At 46.0% G+C, this 17188-nt stretch overlaps 1 protein-coding gene across 5 annotated transcripts in view; it reads right to left on the bottom strand.

The window, feature by feature from the left end:
• LOC115945820 (uncharacterized) overlaps positions 1–17188 on the bottom strand; it is a 53092-nt gene that overhangs the window by 27904 nt on the left and 8000 nt on the right. For all 5 annotated transcript variants that reach the window (XM_034061148.1, XM_034061149.1, XM_034061152.1 and 2 more), the window contains exons 2-3: positions 8516–8591; positions 6869–7359 (exon numbers count right to left, since the gene is read on the bottom strand). In XM_034061148.1, the coding sequence (XP_033917039.1) occupies positions 6869–7359; positions 8516–8591 (567 nt within the window). The remainder of the gene's footprint in view (positions 1–6868; positions 7360–8515; positions 8592–17188) is intronic.

Here is a 17188-nt window from a genome sequence, read left to right as displayed (position 1 = left end):
GCCAGCAAGCTTGCCAATCTAAATGATAAGCCACTGGCTTTAACCTTAGGCTCATAATTTACTACCACTGGTGCCAGGGTGCTATTATTGTCCCTTTGGGAATCTTAATACAACAAAATTACTGTCTCTAGCTCTGTCTCTACTTATTCTTAATCTCATCTTTCCCACAGCTCTTTTCTTGCCTTCAACACATACTTTTCCAAACTTCAGCCACATCTAATTTCCTTCCCCAATCTTCCTTTTCCTTCACCCAAGCTCTTTGGTGCTTTCCAAATCGCTCTGACCAACCTAATCCCCACTGTCTCATGATTCAAAGCAGCACCTCAAGGACCAGATTTCAGAGGTTTCTGCAGATGTTCAGGCTGCTGGCTTATGCTTGGAGACAGCCCAAATGGTACTTAGGTCTCATGGTAGCTATATTCACCAACATGCAAGCTCCTAGGAAAAGAAGGCAAAGTTACCTGGCCAGATACCCAGAGACAGATAGATATTTCCAGAAAGAAGCACATATAGTAGCTCACTTGTCCATCTCCCCCTTGAGCTGATGCACCTTTGGTGAAAAATGCAGGTGAAAAATGCAGGTGAAAAATTGACTCAGACAAAACAGGGAAGGAAGGGATTAAAGGAGAAGAGCTGAAGTGTTTGGCACTAGGAACAGACAAACCAACACACTGTCATAGGGCTAACACAGTGACAGAAGAGGTCCAAGGAGAGATGCATGATCAGGATGAAGCTTTGCAAGTAGCACACCTGAAAGGTGAACACAGCATCAACGGATCTTATGGGGAGTGGCCACACATGGAGTGCTGGGTCCAGTTCTGGACAGGAGAGATGCAGAGCTACTGGATAAAGTCCAACGGAGGGCCACAGAGATGATTAAGGGACTGAAGCATCCCTCCTATGAAGAGTGTCTGAGAGAGCTTGAATTGTCCTTATGTTGTGTACCAATACTTGAAGGGAGGATGGAGCCTGTGCTTTTCAGTGGTGCCCAGGACCAGGGGCAATGGGCAGAAGCTGAAACTCAGGAAGAGGTTCTCTCTAAATGTCAGGAAACACAATTACTGTGAGGGTAACTAAGCACTGGCACAAGTTGCCCAGGGAAGTTACGGAGTCTCCATCCTTGGAAATACTCCAAAGCTGTCTGGATGCAGTCCTAGACCACTGGCTGTAGGTGACCATCCTTGAGCACAGCAGTTGGACAAGATAATCTCCAGAGGTCCCTTCCAACCTCAACCCATTCTGTGAGAATGCTCTAACCTCTGTCATACTGACTGATGCCAAGAGTTTAGGAATAGGACTACATTATCCTACTTGCTTTGCCCTTGGCATTTACAAGCTGGCACCGTGGCAGCAGGTGAACCTTACTGTCAGTGAAGTGAAATCATAGCCAGCCCAATTGCCTCCTTCAGGAAAGAAGAGAAAATCATCACCCTTTCTAGGAAGCAGCAAGGCCAAGTTCTACATGGGTTACTGCTCTCTGATGCTCTGATTCATCCAGCCCAGCAGCACACAGGCACTTCCACTACAGCATGTTTTTGCATGGATTAGATAACCATCCAGGGAACACTTAGGGAACACAGAGAAAGAGGTATCTGCTGCCTGGCAGAGTCATAATTACCCCCTCGGGGCAGGGTGGGGTTCCTCATGCCTTCCCTTGTTATTGAGTCTCCTACCTTCCAGACAGCACCCTTCCTTCCCAGTCCCCCCTCTCCACCACTGTCAAACTAGGAGTGCCTTAATCAGCAAACCAGACATCAGCTGGGTGGCACTGAGCCAGAGTCCTTGTAGCAAACATCAAACCAGAAGAGAACATCAACTCAGCTCCTCCAAATGTACAAAGAACGAGACACCTCTACCATGCCCCATTGCCCACTCAGGTGGTCCATACCTAGAGTCCCAGAGCTACATCCCCACAGGCAAGTAGCCTGGACCACCAGTCATTTTCAGCTCCAAACCTTCTCATGCTCAGATTGCCTTGCAGCAGCCTTTGTTTTGCTGGCTGCTTTGGTGCCAGATGCTGGCAGGGGTGAGATGGACAGGAGCTTCTGTGCTGAAGGAGCAGCTGGTGTAGAATATTTCTGGGGATGACAAATACAAGCAAAATTGCAGGAGGTTACCAGAAGCAGGATTTCTCAGTTTTTAATGGTGCAATCAGCTTCTGCAACAGTTTCCTTATTGCATTGCTTCAGCAAGCACTCTGCTGCACCCCAGGACAAAGAGCTGCTATGGACCAGTTTCTCACACCTGGGAGAGACAAGTTCTGGCATGGGGCAGCTTGGGAAATGGTGTAAGGCATTAACACTAAGCACAAGCCCCTCAAGTCCATTCAGTCCCTCTGGAGAGTGAGGCTCAGGGCAGAGACAGCACCAGAAGTGGGGTTTCCAGCTCCCCATTGGCACAGAGGCAGGCTCATACAGGCAAACAGATGATAACTTTCAGAAGCTGACAAGGCCTGGATTCAAATGGGAGGCCAAGAGGTGAAAAGGACTCACGAGCTTACACGTTCTCTATCTGGAAGCTATTTGTCAAGTCCTGGAGAGACAGACAAGGGCAAAGCCCAGCTGTGGTAAGGATATGGAAACCTCACCCTGGAGCCATTAGCAGCCCAAAGGCCAGACCCCAGTGAGCCAGGGGTCATATACTGGTCCTTGGTCATGGGTGTTGAGTGCTGCCCTGCAGCCTCTGTGCAGCCACTACTGGCCCCAAGAAAGCTTCCAAGTGACAATCACCCTACCAGGCCCAGTGCAACCAAAGTACCAGCATTCAAACATTCAGCAGAAGCACTGCTGAGCTTGGTATTACACAGCTAAACCCTGATCAGAGCTCACACTTTATTCAGGACACTTTCAGTGTTAAGCCAAGATGGAGTTCCACTTACCTGTTGTGCACTGCAACTGTCCACCCACCAAAGGGGTGCAGTGTCTGCAGTGAGAAATCCAAATGTTAGCACAGGATGTGTTTTTCTCATCTGTGATGGCCTTTTTCATCCTAGCACCTCAAAGCACTTCAAATAATGCACTAAGCCTCCATAAGACAAGAGTATTCATATTATCTAATCATACATGCAGGCAAACTGTAACAGGAAGGTTTCACAACTTACTCAGAACTACCCAGTGACTTTGTAGTGTAACTGGAAATACACCCTTGTAGCCAAGCTCTCTGCATTGTACTTTATCATTACTAGCCACCTACCCACACATAAATGAGCACAATTTGGATTGCTCATCATGCCAACCCAAAGCTGCTCTCCTCCAAGAGAGGTATCTTATGTTCTCTCTCTCTGAAATGCTACACTTGGCTTCTCAAGCTGCTGAAAGATATCAAAGGAGCTCCAGGCAGTCCTACTAAACAGCACTGGAGGAAAGACCCTTTACCTGCTCTCCATTTACACAATGTGCCCAGACCAGTTAGTCTCATCCCATGGGAATAAGTTCAGTAACTCCATGAACTTTGTGACACCCTGGACTTCCTTACACCTTAGCTTGTGTCCCTCTGTGCCTTCACCTCAAGGATGTCCCTGGTCTCCTTGACCTCATGCTCTCAGCATTGCTGCAAAAGCCGGTCTAAGGTAACAGGGTGGAAGCAACCACAGGCTTTCTAGGACATGCACTGTCTTCATTCAACAGCAAGTGGATAATGACATTGCTGTCCAAGGACCATGATCAAGGGGTGGCTGGAGAGGTCATTCACTGCTGTGGCACGGGTGTCTGCATGGCCTGGCACCTCACCATAAAAGGGCTTTATAAGCCTCCTCCTGTGCAGCCTTCCCTGCTCAGGGAGACTGAACTGAAATGCCCAGATAATAGAGATTTCCATTTACCCACAGGCCATGAAGGCAGAAGCACAGCAATGACCTAACACCTTAAACATGCTTAGACTGCCCCTAACCCACTTGGTCTCTCCCACACTTCCTAGAATCAGAGAAGGATTTGAGTTCGAAGGGACCCTAAAGCCCATCCTGTTCCAATCCCCTGCCATGGACACCTCCCACTAGAGCAGGTTGCTCCAAGCCCCATTCAACCTGCCCTTGAACACTGCCAGGGATGGGGCAGCCACAGCTTCTCTGGGCACCCTGTGCCAGTGTCTCAATACCCTAATATTGAAGTCTTTTCCCCAAATATCTAATTAGAATCTACCCTCTGGCAGTTTAAAACCATTCCCCCTTTTCCTATAGGGTCTCCCCAGAGCCTTCTCCAGGCTGAAGGAACCCAGCTCTCTCAGCTGGTCTTCATAAGAGAGGTACTCCATTCCTCTGAGTATCTTTGTGGCCCTTCTTCAGACACAATCCAACAGGTCCAAGTCCCTCTTGTGCTGTTGCCCCCAGAGCTGAATGCAGTACTGCAGGTGAGTCTCACAAGAGCAAAGTAGAGGGGGGGAATCACTTCCCTCAGACTGCTAGCCACACTCCTTTTGATGCAGCCCAACATACAGTTGGCTTCCTGGGCTGCCAGCACATACTGCCAGCTCCTGTTGGGCTTCTCGTCAATGAACATCCCTAAGACATCCCACAGAGCTGCTCTCTGGACTGATTTTCCATCACCATCAAACATAAACAGGATTTGATGCCAAGGCAAAGCACTCAACATCTTTTCTTCAACCCTTGAGTAACCCATACCCCATCACACACCCAAAAGTGCTGTTCTGTCTTAGAACCCATTTGCTTCTGGTACAAATTAGTCTTGCCTGATAGTCTTTGTCATGTCAGCTCCACAAAGCTGCAGGAATGGAAAGTAAGAGCCCAGATGAAGCCTTCCAGTAGCCAGTTTAATATTGTCATTCCTCACTTATATGTTTTACCTGACTGAAAAACACATGATGCCAAGTGCTACCCAGGTAGTTAATACCAGTTTTGCTGGAGAATGAAAACAGATCAAGAAACACCTTGGTCCCATTTTACAGGTGGGGAATGGAGGTATGGAATGAGACTTGCCCAAGGATTTGTGGCAGAATTCAAAATGCAGATTTCAGGTCATTCTCATAAGAAATAAGCTAAGCTGATGGGAATACAAATGCCAGAAGATGGAATCTACAACAGAGTTCTATTACCATTTCTGTAGCAGAAACAAGTACAGGTAGCAAGTGAGCAGTCATCATGAAGCTTCAAGATTTACTGGTTGACAAGTAACCAACTGAAGCTATAAAAATGATGCAAATGACCACACACTGTTCCAATATTCAAGCTACATCTTGCTTTGCATGTGTTCTGTCCCCACTATCTCTCACCAAAGTACACTCTTAAATTAAAGCCACCAGGTGAATATCCTCTCTTTATAACAGGGATTCCACAAGCTACAAGTGTAAAAGTACTTTAAAAACCACACAACTCCACTCCAGCTTCCAACGTCTTTTGCAGAACTCTTTGCCTCAATTGATTGAGTAGGGTGGAGAGCAGATAGACCAGGGAGCAAATTGTTCTCCCAAGGTTGCCCAGAGAAACCACAACAGTTCATAAAGCTTACTTCATTATACCCTAACCTTCACCAACACACTCCCAAACACACACTGCTGAGAAGAACTGAAGGCACAGTAGATAGATGCTATGCCTGGGATCCAAATGAGAGCAAGCACCTGCTCTAAAGGAACATTTCTACATTTACTCACATGCACTCCAAAAGAACAGGCAGCTGGGCACCAGCTTTCCTCTCATCTCATTAGGATGTGAGACTAATTAAAGTCTGTCAGTATCAGTAGAAGATTTGGGTGATGTGAAATGCAAGACTGGGCCTTTTGAATGTTCTGTGAGCAGAAACTTGGCTAGAAGAGCAAAGAGGGAGTGATGAAAAGTGTACTGAAGCCACAAGTCCCTGCATTATGTATTCATGAGGTGCATGCTGCCAGCAGGACTGAGAACAAGCAGCAATGTAATGGGGAAATGGAGGGGTCTTACTTGCGTACATCTTGGAAAATAAATATATAGTCCTTTCTTTCAGTGGGTTCATCTTGTAGGCTTAAAGGAGGTGTTGTTAGTGAGGTTAAAACTAGTACACCCAACCAACCAGGGGCTGCAAAACTCTTCCCTAGCAAGAGGAAATTCAGAATTAACTGTCTTTAACTTACTGCAGTTTACCAGGATCAAGCAGATGCCTGCAGGTACCCTTTCAAACACTTGTTCTACACCAGTGCAAGAAAAACAAGCAATCAAGAGGGAGCTGAACATTAATTGTGCAGTAATGCCTTGTGGAAAAGAGATGCCAGATGGGCACTATGCAGGGCAGCCCAGCACACCAGTACCAGGCACATTATTTCCCAGCCACTACAGAAGTAAGGCATTTACTGGCATTTACACACTTTAACCCCAGGCCCCTACACAGGTCTTGCAAACCCAAGAGTAACTGCATCTAGAACAAACCCTAATCCTTTGTAAAGTGAAAAGCACTGGATTACATTGCTGTGAAACTCCTAGGAGGTACAGAGAGACCTGGCTCCAAGGAGATCCTATCATCATCAAGTCTACAATCACTTTCATTGCAAAGGTGTCTCCTTATACACCCCTAAGCAATTAATCTCTTTTGGAGTAACTGGTATGGGTCAGATCATGGCAGCAGGGTAATTTGACTCAAGTCAACTCCAGTGATTTTGTTCCTGCATCATGTGATCAACCAGACAGTATGGGTGTTGCCTTCCTAATGGGGAAGAGAACAGCCCAACTGTAGTAAAAGCAACTCAAGTAGCAGCAGCTACTCGAGCATCTACACTTCGATATCCACACTTAGGCCTAGCTTATCCTAGGCAGACAGCAGAAGTAGGCTTAAAGAGGGTATTCATGAGAAGATGTATTCACAAGAGGCAACCCTACCCCAATAACTCGTTTATGTCTTTCCTTACACTTCTCTCAAGTGATGTTTCCTTCCTCTTACAAAGTTCTTACCTGTTGCATTTTTTCCAGGTCAAGGCTGGGCCTGCTGACCTTATCCCCATACCCTTGGCGATGTCTCTTACAAGGCATGACTTGCTCAAGGCCCGCCCCAACACTTGTGAAGATTAAAGGTCTGGAGGCTGTGCTCCGCACCAAGGGCTGCAGTCTCTTGGGAGGGGAGGCACTGAAGAGCACGGGGCTGGGGCTGGCGTGCAGGCCATCGGTGGGCTCTGCCGCAGGATGGAAGGACATGGCGCACAGGTTCTTCACCTCGTCGTCGCTGGAGGAGGTGTTGTTGCTGTCACTGCAGCAGGCAAGCCTGCTCACCTGCGACCACTTCCGCTTCTCAGCCGCGAACTCCCGGTGGATGCGCTCCAGCTCCTCTTCCGAGCTGTGGCGGTCAAGGCTGGCGTGGAGGAGGGCACGAACCTTGCAGCATTGGTGCTCCTGGTTCTGGAGCTGGTTAGTGGCCAGAGGGGTCAAGGTACAATTCCGTCTTCTCTCTGGTGGGAAGAGTAGAGAGAGAGTAGTGGCAGAACATTTCTGTGTGCCATGCCCTGGGCCTGCCTTTTCCTAACCTATGTTTTTTACCTCTTCCCAAGGAAACTTCTGAGCTCTTTTCCCATCTTCTCTTCCCCAGAAGACACACTCTGGCTGAATGCTTCCCTTTGGAAGTTTCCAGACTTTTGCTTAGACCAGGCTGCTGGACATCCCCTCACAAACTGTCACTTGGAAGTCTAGTTGCAGAGCAAGAATGTGGATCTGCTGCTCACCTCATCCCCTGAGCATGGAAAAGACCTAATCTTACAAATGTGGTGTTAAGCACTTGCTTCCAACTGAAACCATCAAGTTCTAATGACCAGTTCTCGGGGCAGAGGAGGCAAGTAAGTTACATTATTCTAAGCAGCACATCTATGGCTCGAATAATAGAGATCTGGTTTCTGGAGGTGAAAGTCCTCTTTCTATTACAAGGCTTGTCATACAAGAAAGCCTGCCTTCAGCCATAAGCTGGGCACACTTTACCTGCTCTGCTGAGCTCCTTCTGTGTTAAGCATATGGAGCAGGGATTTTAATTTGATAGGACATGTCCTGTGGGTCAGGAATTTAACTTCTGCCTTTGCATAAGAATCCACTTGAATTTGGCTAAACAACAATAAAATACAGGCCATATACCAATGGCAGAGACTTAGTATAGCTCAACAGATGCTCTAAGCTGCTTTATACCAGATTCAAAAACAGCAGCAGAGCACCTGTCTATCTTCTGTCAATAGGACTGCTTAATACCAACAGTACAGGAGGAAGGGAGCAAGCTAAGTAGAAGATGAGCCCAGGGGACTGAGGGAAGTAAAGGTCAGAACTCAAGAAAAAGGAAACCTAGAACAAAGATGATGCAGGTGCACAAGAATGGAATAGAAGATAAATTTCTAGTTCCAGTTCTGCTGCTGACTCAGTTATAAATCTTTGCTGCCCCATCTCTGCAGCACTGATGCTTTAACACATCTACCTCTGGTAAGAAAAGTGCGACTGCAGTTTCTGGTAACACCAGCTTCTGCCTGTGAGATCCCAAAGACTACAGGGTGACTGATTCAATGTATTTGGTTGTGGTACACTGAGGACAGAGAAGGAGGCACTTCCAAGAACATGAGCACATCCCTTTACCTCTGTCAATCTGAGCAAGTTCCTGGTTTTCTCCCTCAGAGTCATCGCTGTCCTCGTCACTTTGGGGGTAGGAGATCTAGGGGGCAAAAAGAAATAAAAGGCTTCATCATGAACACTGAATATTGCCCTGCTGCTGCCCAGGCAGCTTCTCCCACCCTCCCACTCTCATATCCTGCAGGCATCACCCCACCTAACTGCACACACCCAGCCACACCAACTCTGTTTACACATCCTCATCTCCAGCCTCAAACTCCCATCATATCCTCTTACTTGCAGCAACACAAAACACACAGCCCACTGCTATTTCCACCTTACTGCACCACCAGCTCTTTCCCAAGCACAACGAACATACCCTGCCCTGAGCTTGCTAGGCATGCAGCCTGTAACCATCATGGCCTACCACATCCACATCACGTGGACAACTGAATCTCCAAAACCCACCACCGAAATAAAGACACATCCTGTCAACAGCACTATCATCTTGCAAGGTACCCACAAATGGAAGTGGTATGTTAACTTCAGCCATCCTATGTATGTACCCACACTTCCCCTCAACAGCACACACTATGCTGTCCCTGCCAGCACAGAATCTTACAGTCCCACTGGACACCTGTAAATGCTCTAAGAGTAATGATAATTCACATATTCTATCAGGAATTTTCAGGAACATTTGCTCTGGGTCAGCCAATGGACTTCTCCAAACCACTTATTGTATACCCAAATACCCAATTAAAACATGTTCTAACACTGAACAAACTTGGTAGTTGCCTCTTGGGAAGGGTTGGGATATCTGAAACCAAGCTTTTGTAGGTCAGATAGATCCCATTGGTGCAGTTTCCTGTGTAGAGGAAACTCTACCTTAGTATGTGTCTCTGGCAGCGGCCAAAAGCAAGTAAGTCAAAGGAAAATGCAATACTTCAAAAGAAACCTTTACAGAGACAGTTCTGGAATAACATGATCACTACAAGAACAGTTTCATCATTCCTTACAGCTTTTTATTCAGAATAACAAGCATTCCCATCATTCTTACCCAAGTCTCACAAGCTACTTGCCCACAGCAGAAGTCAGTGACAACAGGTTTCAAAAGGTTACATGCTGTGTTTCCTTTTTAAAAAGGCCTGATGTGGCATGCTTGACTTTTATAGGTCAGGCAGCATGCAGCCATCACACTGATGGGAACCTGTTTTAGGCTGAAACACTCCAAGGACGCTTCCCTCTCAGAGACCCAGAAGAGCAAGTATGTTTCACTAGGTGCCTACAAAAGACACATACAGCTGGTGCAGAGAAACAGGAACAGTGGAGAAATCCTGACAGACACAGCTAGCAAGTCAACACACCTATTTTGTGAACATCACAATATGACTGTGTTTTCGGACTCTGTCGTCCCCTAACCTGTTGCCACCTTTTTTCTCCTCCTTTATTAAAGCTACCTTTTGCCCTTCTCTACTTACACTGCCCTTTAAGAAATCAGAACTCTTTCCCTTCCTAGCTATCTTTAAACTACTTTCCCAACCGTTAAAGAATGAATGGTGAAAGTGGCACAGCTTTACCCCCATTGCTGATACTCCTGAAGTAAACGCAGGACGTTGTTTTTCCCACTGCAACCACAATTTTCTTGTATGCATTCACACACACGTGTCATTTAAGAAAGGCAGCTGGCACTGAGGAACACTGCCAAGTTAACAGACCTCTGCTTGTCCCCAGAACAGGTATAATACCTTGTTTGTGCCACAGCAGTTCACAGAGGGGACAGCTGACACTGAGGTGCCATTGTGCTAGCTGCTGTACAGACAGACAGCAGGGTCCTGTCTTCCTTACAAAAGCTAAGGCTCCAATTCTAACCCGAGAGGTACTGACCTTAGTCTGTGGCTCATTCCCACATAAAACCCTTTCATTTGGATGTGGCAGGGCTTTCAGTGAAGTTTAACAGCTCTGCCTGGGAAACCTATCAGCCTTTCTTTGTACCATGTAAATGTCAATACATGGCATGGCCCTGCTTCAAAAAAGAGCCAATGACATCTAGCACATGCAGGTCAGAGAGCTACTGCACAATGTCACTGGCTTGAGATGCTTAATATAGGAGTTGGATTTGAGTCAATGATTGACACTTTGAAGGTCTTCATGTCTATTCGTCCTGGACTTCCAAAATATCTTCCCTGTAGAAGTGCAATCTTGATGGCCCCTGGTCTCATAGGGATAACTCCCCTCTGTTAAGTCTTCACCAGTCCCACAGGCAGCCTAACACTAATCCCCTGTGAGTTACCTCAATCACTTCTCTGGAGGCTTTGTTCAGAGCACCTGTGAGAGAAACTTCTTTCAAACAAGAAGATACCGGGTCTATGGATTTGGTCTCATAGTGTATCCCAAAGAAATGGAAGTGGTGGGACAGTATGAAAGACTTCATGGAGAAAACGGGATCCTTCAGTCTTGCATCCTAACACTAGTCATGGAAATGTAAGCTCCAGCTCTTTAACCAAGTACAGTTTATACAAGTAACATATCAAGTGCTTTTCAGAATGAAGACAATCAGAGACACCTATGGAGTCACTCTTCCTGATGCCCACTTTTTGGGAGAATATACCAGTAGCCCTCATCATGCCTCGCATTTCTTATTTTGTGTGCATTACATGCAAATAAAGCCTCCTGCTTCATCTTCACATCTTCCAATCACAAACATCATTTTCTTCCCATCTGTCATTTAGCAAGGTCTTCTGTTTTCATATGTTGCATTCTCTTTCTATTAGGAAATCCTCCCACAGATTATATGCTAGCTGCAGGAACTGAAGTCTCCCAAGCTCTTGTGTATGAGATCCTCACTCCCATGTTCCCTAACAGAGGACCATCGCTCACGGCAGACTAACTCATTGCCCATGAATCTTGCACAGTTGCTATTTTACACATGAAACTCCTTGCCACAATACACCACACAGATGAAGACGAATGGAAGTTAAAAAAAGGAAGATTTTCTCTTTGTACAGATCACAATTCCTAGAAAAGATAAATATATAAGGACTCAAAGATTAACGCTCCAACTAGTTGGAAATTGATGGTCTCTCCCTTGACTCTTCCAAGGCTTTCACACTTTTCTCTTTTCAAAAGCATCACAGCAGTATTGTGTTCAGGTCTCCAGCCTCCCTGTATAAGCCCCTGTCTTATATTAGCCACAGCTTTACTTTCATCCAAGGGAGCACAGCCTTGTTTTCCTCACAAACTCAGAATTGTGGCACTGCTGCAGGAGAAAACTTGATCTCCTCCTACCAGGTCATGGCTTCAGTCACAGCAGACAAGTCTTAGAACTGTCTAGATTAAAAAGACACCTCTTGTTATCATCTCATCCAAGTCACTGATCAACCAGAACAGGTTGCCCAGGACTGGGCTCAGTACACTCTGTACCTTAACACACAAAACTGAAAAGAAGAAAATCTCCAATTCACAGAGATCTGTGAATGTTTACAAGCCATGGCAAGAAAAACAAGCCAGAAAAAGGACAGAGGAACCAAATGTCAAGCTTATAACCTTGAGTGAGACTTAACACGAAAGAAATTAGCAGATACAAGAAAAAGCTAGAGACAGAGAAACATCTCTTCCTCACCACACTGCTGTTTATGAGCGAGTAATGATAACTAACTGCAGCCAGAATTGTCCAGGTCCTAAAGAGTCCCATCACCCTTGAAGTCTAAAGTCCCAAAATACACCAGACAACAAACTCCCGACACCCACCCTGGTAAAGTGGAGCCCCTCTTGGCTTTGCTTACAGAAAACAACTTGCTATCACAGGATTGTAAGTAACTGCATTAAGAATCATCTGGGAGCTTACAAAAGAGAAGGGAATCTCACTTAACATGGCAGAATAAATCTCTCCCAACAGACTTCACTTAAACCCAAAACCATTAACAGTGTGGTTTGGTGCAGTGGATGGTGTTTGCCTGAGGAGCATATAAGACAAAGATACAGCTGACCACAGGCAACCCATCATTCCCAGTTTGAATCAAGAATACACACAGGCTGGAGGGCATGTTCCCAATCATTTATCTCCAGCCAGGTGGCTTCCCCAGCAGAGGTGAACACTGCCTGTGCTGCCACATATGAGACTGTGACACAGGCTCATTCACTTGAGCCCTGGTACTGCAGGCAATCTCTGCAAATGAATAAAGCCCCTTCCAAGAGTCCTGCAAAGAGACTTTGCTGAGTTGGTCTCACTCAGGGGTTCCTGGCACAAAAGCACAAAGGGATGATGAGCTCACTGGTATCTCTGCTATGGGAAACCAATTTCCATTTCTTCAGATTATAGAAACGAAACCAGTGCTCCCTTACATTGTCCCTGCCACACAGCCTTCGGAATAGCTGCTAGAGACATAGGCACCCTGAAGCACGGGGCTCTGCTCCTGGCTCTTCTCCATCCCCACTGCTTGGCTTCAGTAAAAACATTTTACCAGATTTCCCCTGTGTTATTTTTCCAGGTCAACAATCACTGCAGTTGCTATGGGCACTGCCTCATCTTCAGTGAGGGAGGTGCCAGCCTCCCAAGGATAAGAAACTCTCGTTAAACAAGTGGGAAACAGGAGCGATGAGACACCGAAAGGCAGTTTTGAGCCATGGAACAACATGAGGAAGAAGGAAGGAATGAGTCAAACAGACCTCCAAATTAACATCTAATTCCTCTCACAAGTTCTCCTTTAACTTCTATTTTAGAGATATTACAGGGACAATTTATGTTAGCAAAACAAGCCGTAATGCCTGCTTTCTCCTCAAGAAGAGTTAGAGGTTTAGTTCAGTCCTCAAATATCCATGAGATATGACTACCCAGACTAGATATGGGTTTTACAGCTGTGGTCCTTCGACAGCTAAACTTCCAGCCAGAACAGCCTTTGGAAACGCTTTCTAAAGCCTTTCTTTCCATTGTTACTATTATTTTCCTTTTTAATTTTCATAGCAGCTCTGCCTTCAAACACCTTTCCCCATTTCCTTGCAAATGGCTCCAATTCAAACCTGCAGTTCATAACCTGCCTGCTTGATAGAGCAGCTGTCTGGCTAAGTCCTGAAAGCAGAACAGGCCAGTGGGACACAGCACCCAAAGGTCCTTGTTTTCCAGGCTTGCTCCATGCTGAAACCAGGAATATTCGTATTTTTGTAGGAATGCTGCACATTTAGTCAGACACATCAGCTTCTGCATGGGCCCAGAGTCCACTTACCCGACAGTGGTCTAACAGATTTGAGAAGCAGAGTCACTCCAGGTAGCAGAGTCCACAATGTGTTAACAATATAAATGTCATTTCTGTTGAATGTGTGTTACACATTCTGTTGTCTGTGCCTTACACAAACACAGGCAAACACGGGGACTGGCAACTCTCAGGGTGCAAGTGGTGAGAGTCATTAAGTTGGATTACCTAGACCTTGAGAGGAAAGCACTATGCTTACACACAACAGTGAGGACATGAGCGATGGGCAGGAGGAGGTGCATGTGTGGTCCTCTTCCTGTTTTAAATCCTCTTCCTCGTGCTTCTGCAATTCCATGAACTAATGTGTGTTTTGAGTGTCGTTCACATGGCAAGATTATGTTCAGCTATTGTCTACAGCTCCTGCAAATAAGTTAGACCTGTGGCCAAACCTAACTAGAAGTACAGAGGAGACAAGGGCACTGGCCTAAGCTTGGGAATCCTCACTTGCAAGTGGAGTGCAGAAGAGGACTCAGTGCAGAGGCAACTGCAGTGGGGCTGGCTCCAGCAATGTGAGGGTGCACCAAGAAACAGGCCAAACCCACAGAGCAAGCTGGGCTCCCTGCACTCTCTCATCTGCCCCATATCAGTTCTCCTGCAGCAGTCAATGTGCATCAAACCTCCTCTTCTAGACCTTCCCAGGGCAAAGCTGAGATGAGACTAAAGATGAACACACAAGAGGCTTTCACAAAGTAAAAATTAATAAATTAAAGCACACACATGCACAAATCCAAACAACCAACAAGTCCCAGTGCTTCACCATCACTCCAGAGCAGTACGGTATACAGCACCAATAAGCCTATGGTGCATGGACATGTGAACTCCATAGTCACCAGAAACAACAGACATTTGATGTTCTCTGATCCCAGGGAACTGAATGCAGCTGATGCTTACAGCCAACACTTCTATATCCACCCTAGCTCTGTTCTCCAAAGCTCTGGGCAAATACTGTTACAAGAGCAAAACCAAAATCATCCTTTTTAATTCCACTCAAGATAAACATCCAAAAGACAGTGTTTGCAAAGAGACTAGAACAGACTCGGTTCTGCACAGCAGAGATTCTTGGAGCAGTAATGTTCACCTGTTAAATTACTCATCCTATGCAGGGAGATAGCATTTTACATACATTCAGAAAGGAATTAGCAAGAAAACCAGTGTAAAATGTTGGGAAGCACCCATCAGAAAGAAGCAGTGACTTACAAAACAGTTGTGCTGCAAAGAGATCCCTTTGCAAAGGGGGTCAACTGCTCTGACAGCTCACAGCATGGAGCCCTGGCATTCCCCTGGCTCACACTCTGCAGGAGCAGTTACTCAGCAGTGTTGACACCACAAAGCACAGCAGTCCAGAAAGACAAGAAGGAGCCTGAAGGATTAAAGACCTTCATTATGGGGCCTCGTCCAACCTGCATTAAGATACAGCAGCTTAACTCCATCTGTAATTTATAGCACATTTGCTGCTGAACCTCAGCTCCAAACACAGTCAGATTAAAAGCAGCACTATTTGTCACAGGCTGACAACCCTCACAGACATAAGGGGAAGACAGTACAAGGGACACAGGGACACTTAGAACTGGAGAGGCACCTATAGCATAGCTAATTTTATCTGTAACACATGTACTGAGAGGGGAGAATGGGAGATGGGTGCTCACCAGTGCCAACCATTCCTGCTTTGGCCATAGGGATTTAAATACACACGCTCCCCACTGGATAACTCAGTTATGACATTGCTGTGATAAGAAGAGATGCCTTTGCACAGGCCAGCTTCTCTGACGGTTCACAGCGAGCCCCCAGCACTGCATGGATCCCCTCCACCACGGGGGTATAGCTGGCAGCAGCTGCCATAAACAGCACATCTGGTAATGGTTGTTTCATTCCCTTCTCAAAAGGCCCAGAAAGGGCAACTGCCATTGCCCCGAGATACCTCATTAGCTGAGGAGAAGCTGTCGGTGTTGGGAGACCTCACTCAACACTCACCTCTGCTCAGCCACAGAGAACTACATTAGCCAGATTTGCAAACACAAGGAACAATGCCTTACAGTCAGGCTGGAAAATGCATTTGGAGCACATGAGACATTTCAGGCTTCTCCTCCTCTAAAAATCCCACATTAACCCTTCTGACTACAAGCAGACATAAGCTGTTTCATCTCTATGGATTTACATCAAACTTGCATTTTAGCATGGACCAAGGCAGTAATGCAGGATAATCCTTCACGAGCGTTTGCAAATGCTGTTTCACGAGCAATCCTTTGAATCATCCCATCAGGCATCTTTTAAAGTAAGAGTTAGAACTATGTAAGAGCTTGCAGTAGCTTTTGCAGCACCAAATCCTCTTGTTGTGGGATTCCAAGTGGTTCCTAGTTGGGAGAATTTGGCCAAAGAGGTGGACTCTTTACCCCACACATGAGGGATGGGCTAGAGATGAGTGACACAAAGAAAGAAATTGAATGTTTACTGTCTCCTCCATTAAATTAAATTAGCAAAGAGGTAGGGCCTAAGCAAACAGTGGTGATCCTTTAGCAACATGTAGTTAATGGTGGGATATTTTTTTGCCACAAGATGTTCTGGATGCAAACATTTGGTGGGGGGAAGTGGACGGGTTTAAGTAAAAGAAGTTCATTGGGCTACTAATGTATAGACAGCAGTTCTTCTGGAGAAGTCCCACAGACCAAAATATGTGCTGTTCTCATGGTCTCCCCTAGGTGCCCACTTCTGGTGACTGCAGGAGGTAGGATACCAGGGGAAACACTGTATGGGTCTATCACAGAATGGGTGCTCTCAAGCCTCATTCATGCAAGCAGGCCACACAGCACATGCATTTACTTGCAATGTCACAACAAGGGAATGAATGCAAAACCCAACAGTGTTCTTGCAGATCCAACTCACCACAGCTACTGAGCCAGTGTCCAAGCACCACAAAAATCATTATATGATTACATATACCCCATATACCATTTCAGGAACCTGACAGGGAAAGCTGCATTGCAGAATACCACTGAGGGGTTTCCCAAGAATGATTTGTTCTACCCAAACCAGGATAAAGGGTTTCTATGAACAAAAATATATACATGGAAGCTGCTGACTTTTTAAGCCTCTAGGTTATTTCATTGCACATGTTCCACACCAAATAGCACTGTTCTCCCCTGTTAATGGGCCTTTGGCCAAAAACCTTTTATTTCTTTGGAATAACCAAGTTCTAGGAATAGAAATTAAAAAAGGAACCCCCCACAAAACAGCCTGGCTGCAGACAACTGTCTGGAACAACCACTTGACTTGTGTGTAATAACTGGGTGACAGGATATGGAAGGATTATCTTATGTTTCCCCAGCTTACACCTAGATACACGCTCAGCATGCTGAAGGATGGATCTAGATGCCTGCCTGGCACCTTTCCACAGGATGGGAAATTCCCTCTTCAACCAAACAAAAGTTTCTTCTCCTCTTATGCCCATATAGAGCTT

The sequence above is a fragment of the Melopsittacus undulatus genome, chromosome 3, assembly GCF_012275295.1.
Source record: "Melopsittacus undulatus isolate bMelUnd1 chromosome 3, bMelUnd1.mat.Z, whole genome shotgun sequence".
NCBI lineage: Eukaryota > Metazoa > Chordata > Aves > Psittaciformes > Psittaculidae > Melopsittacus > Melopsittacus undulatus.
The sequence above is the reverse complement of the archived record's forward strand: the minus strand, read 5'-3'. Positions and strand labels throughout refer to the sequence as shown.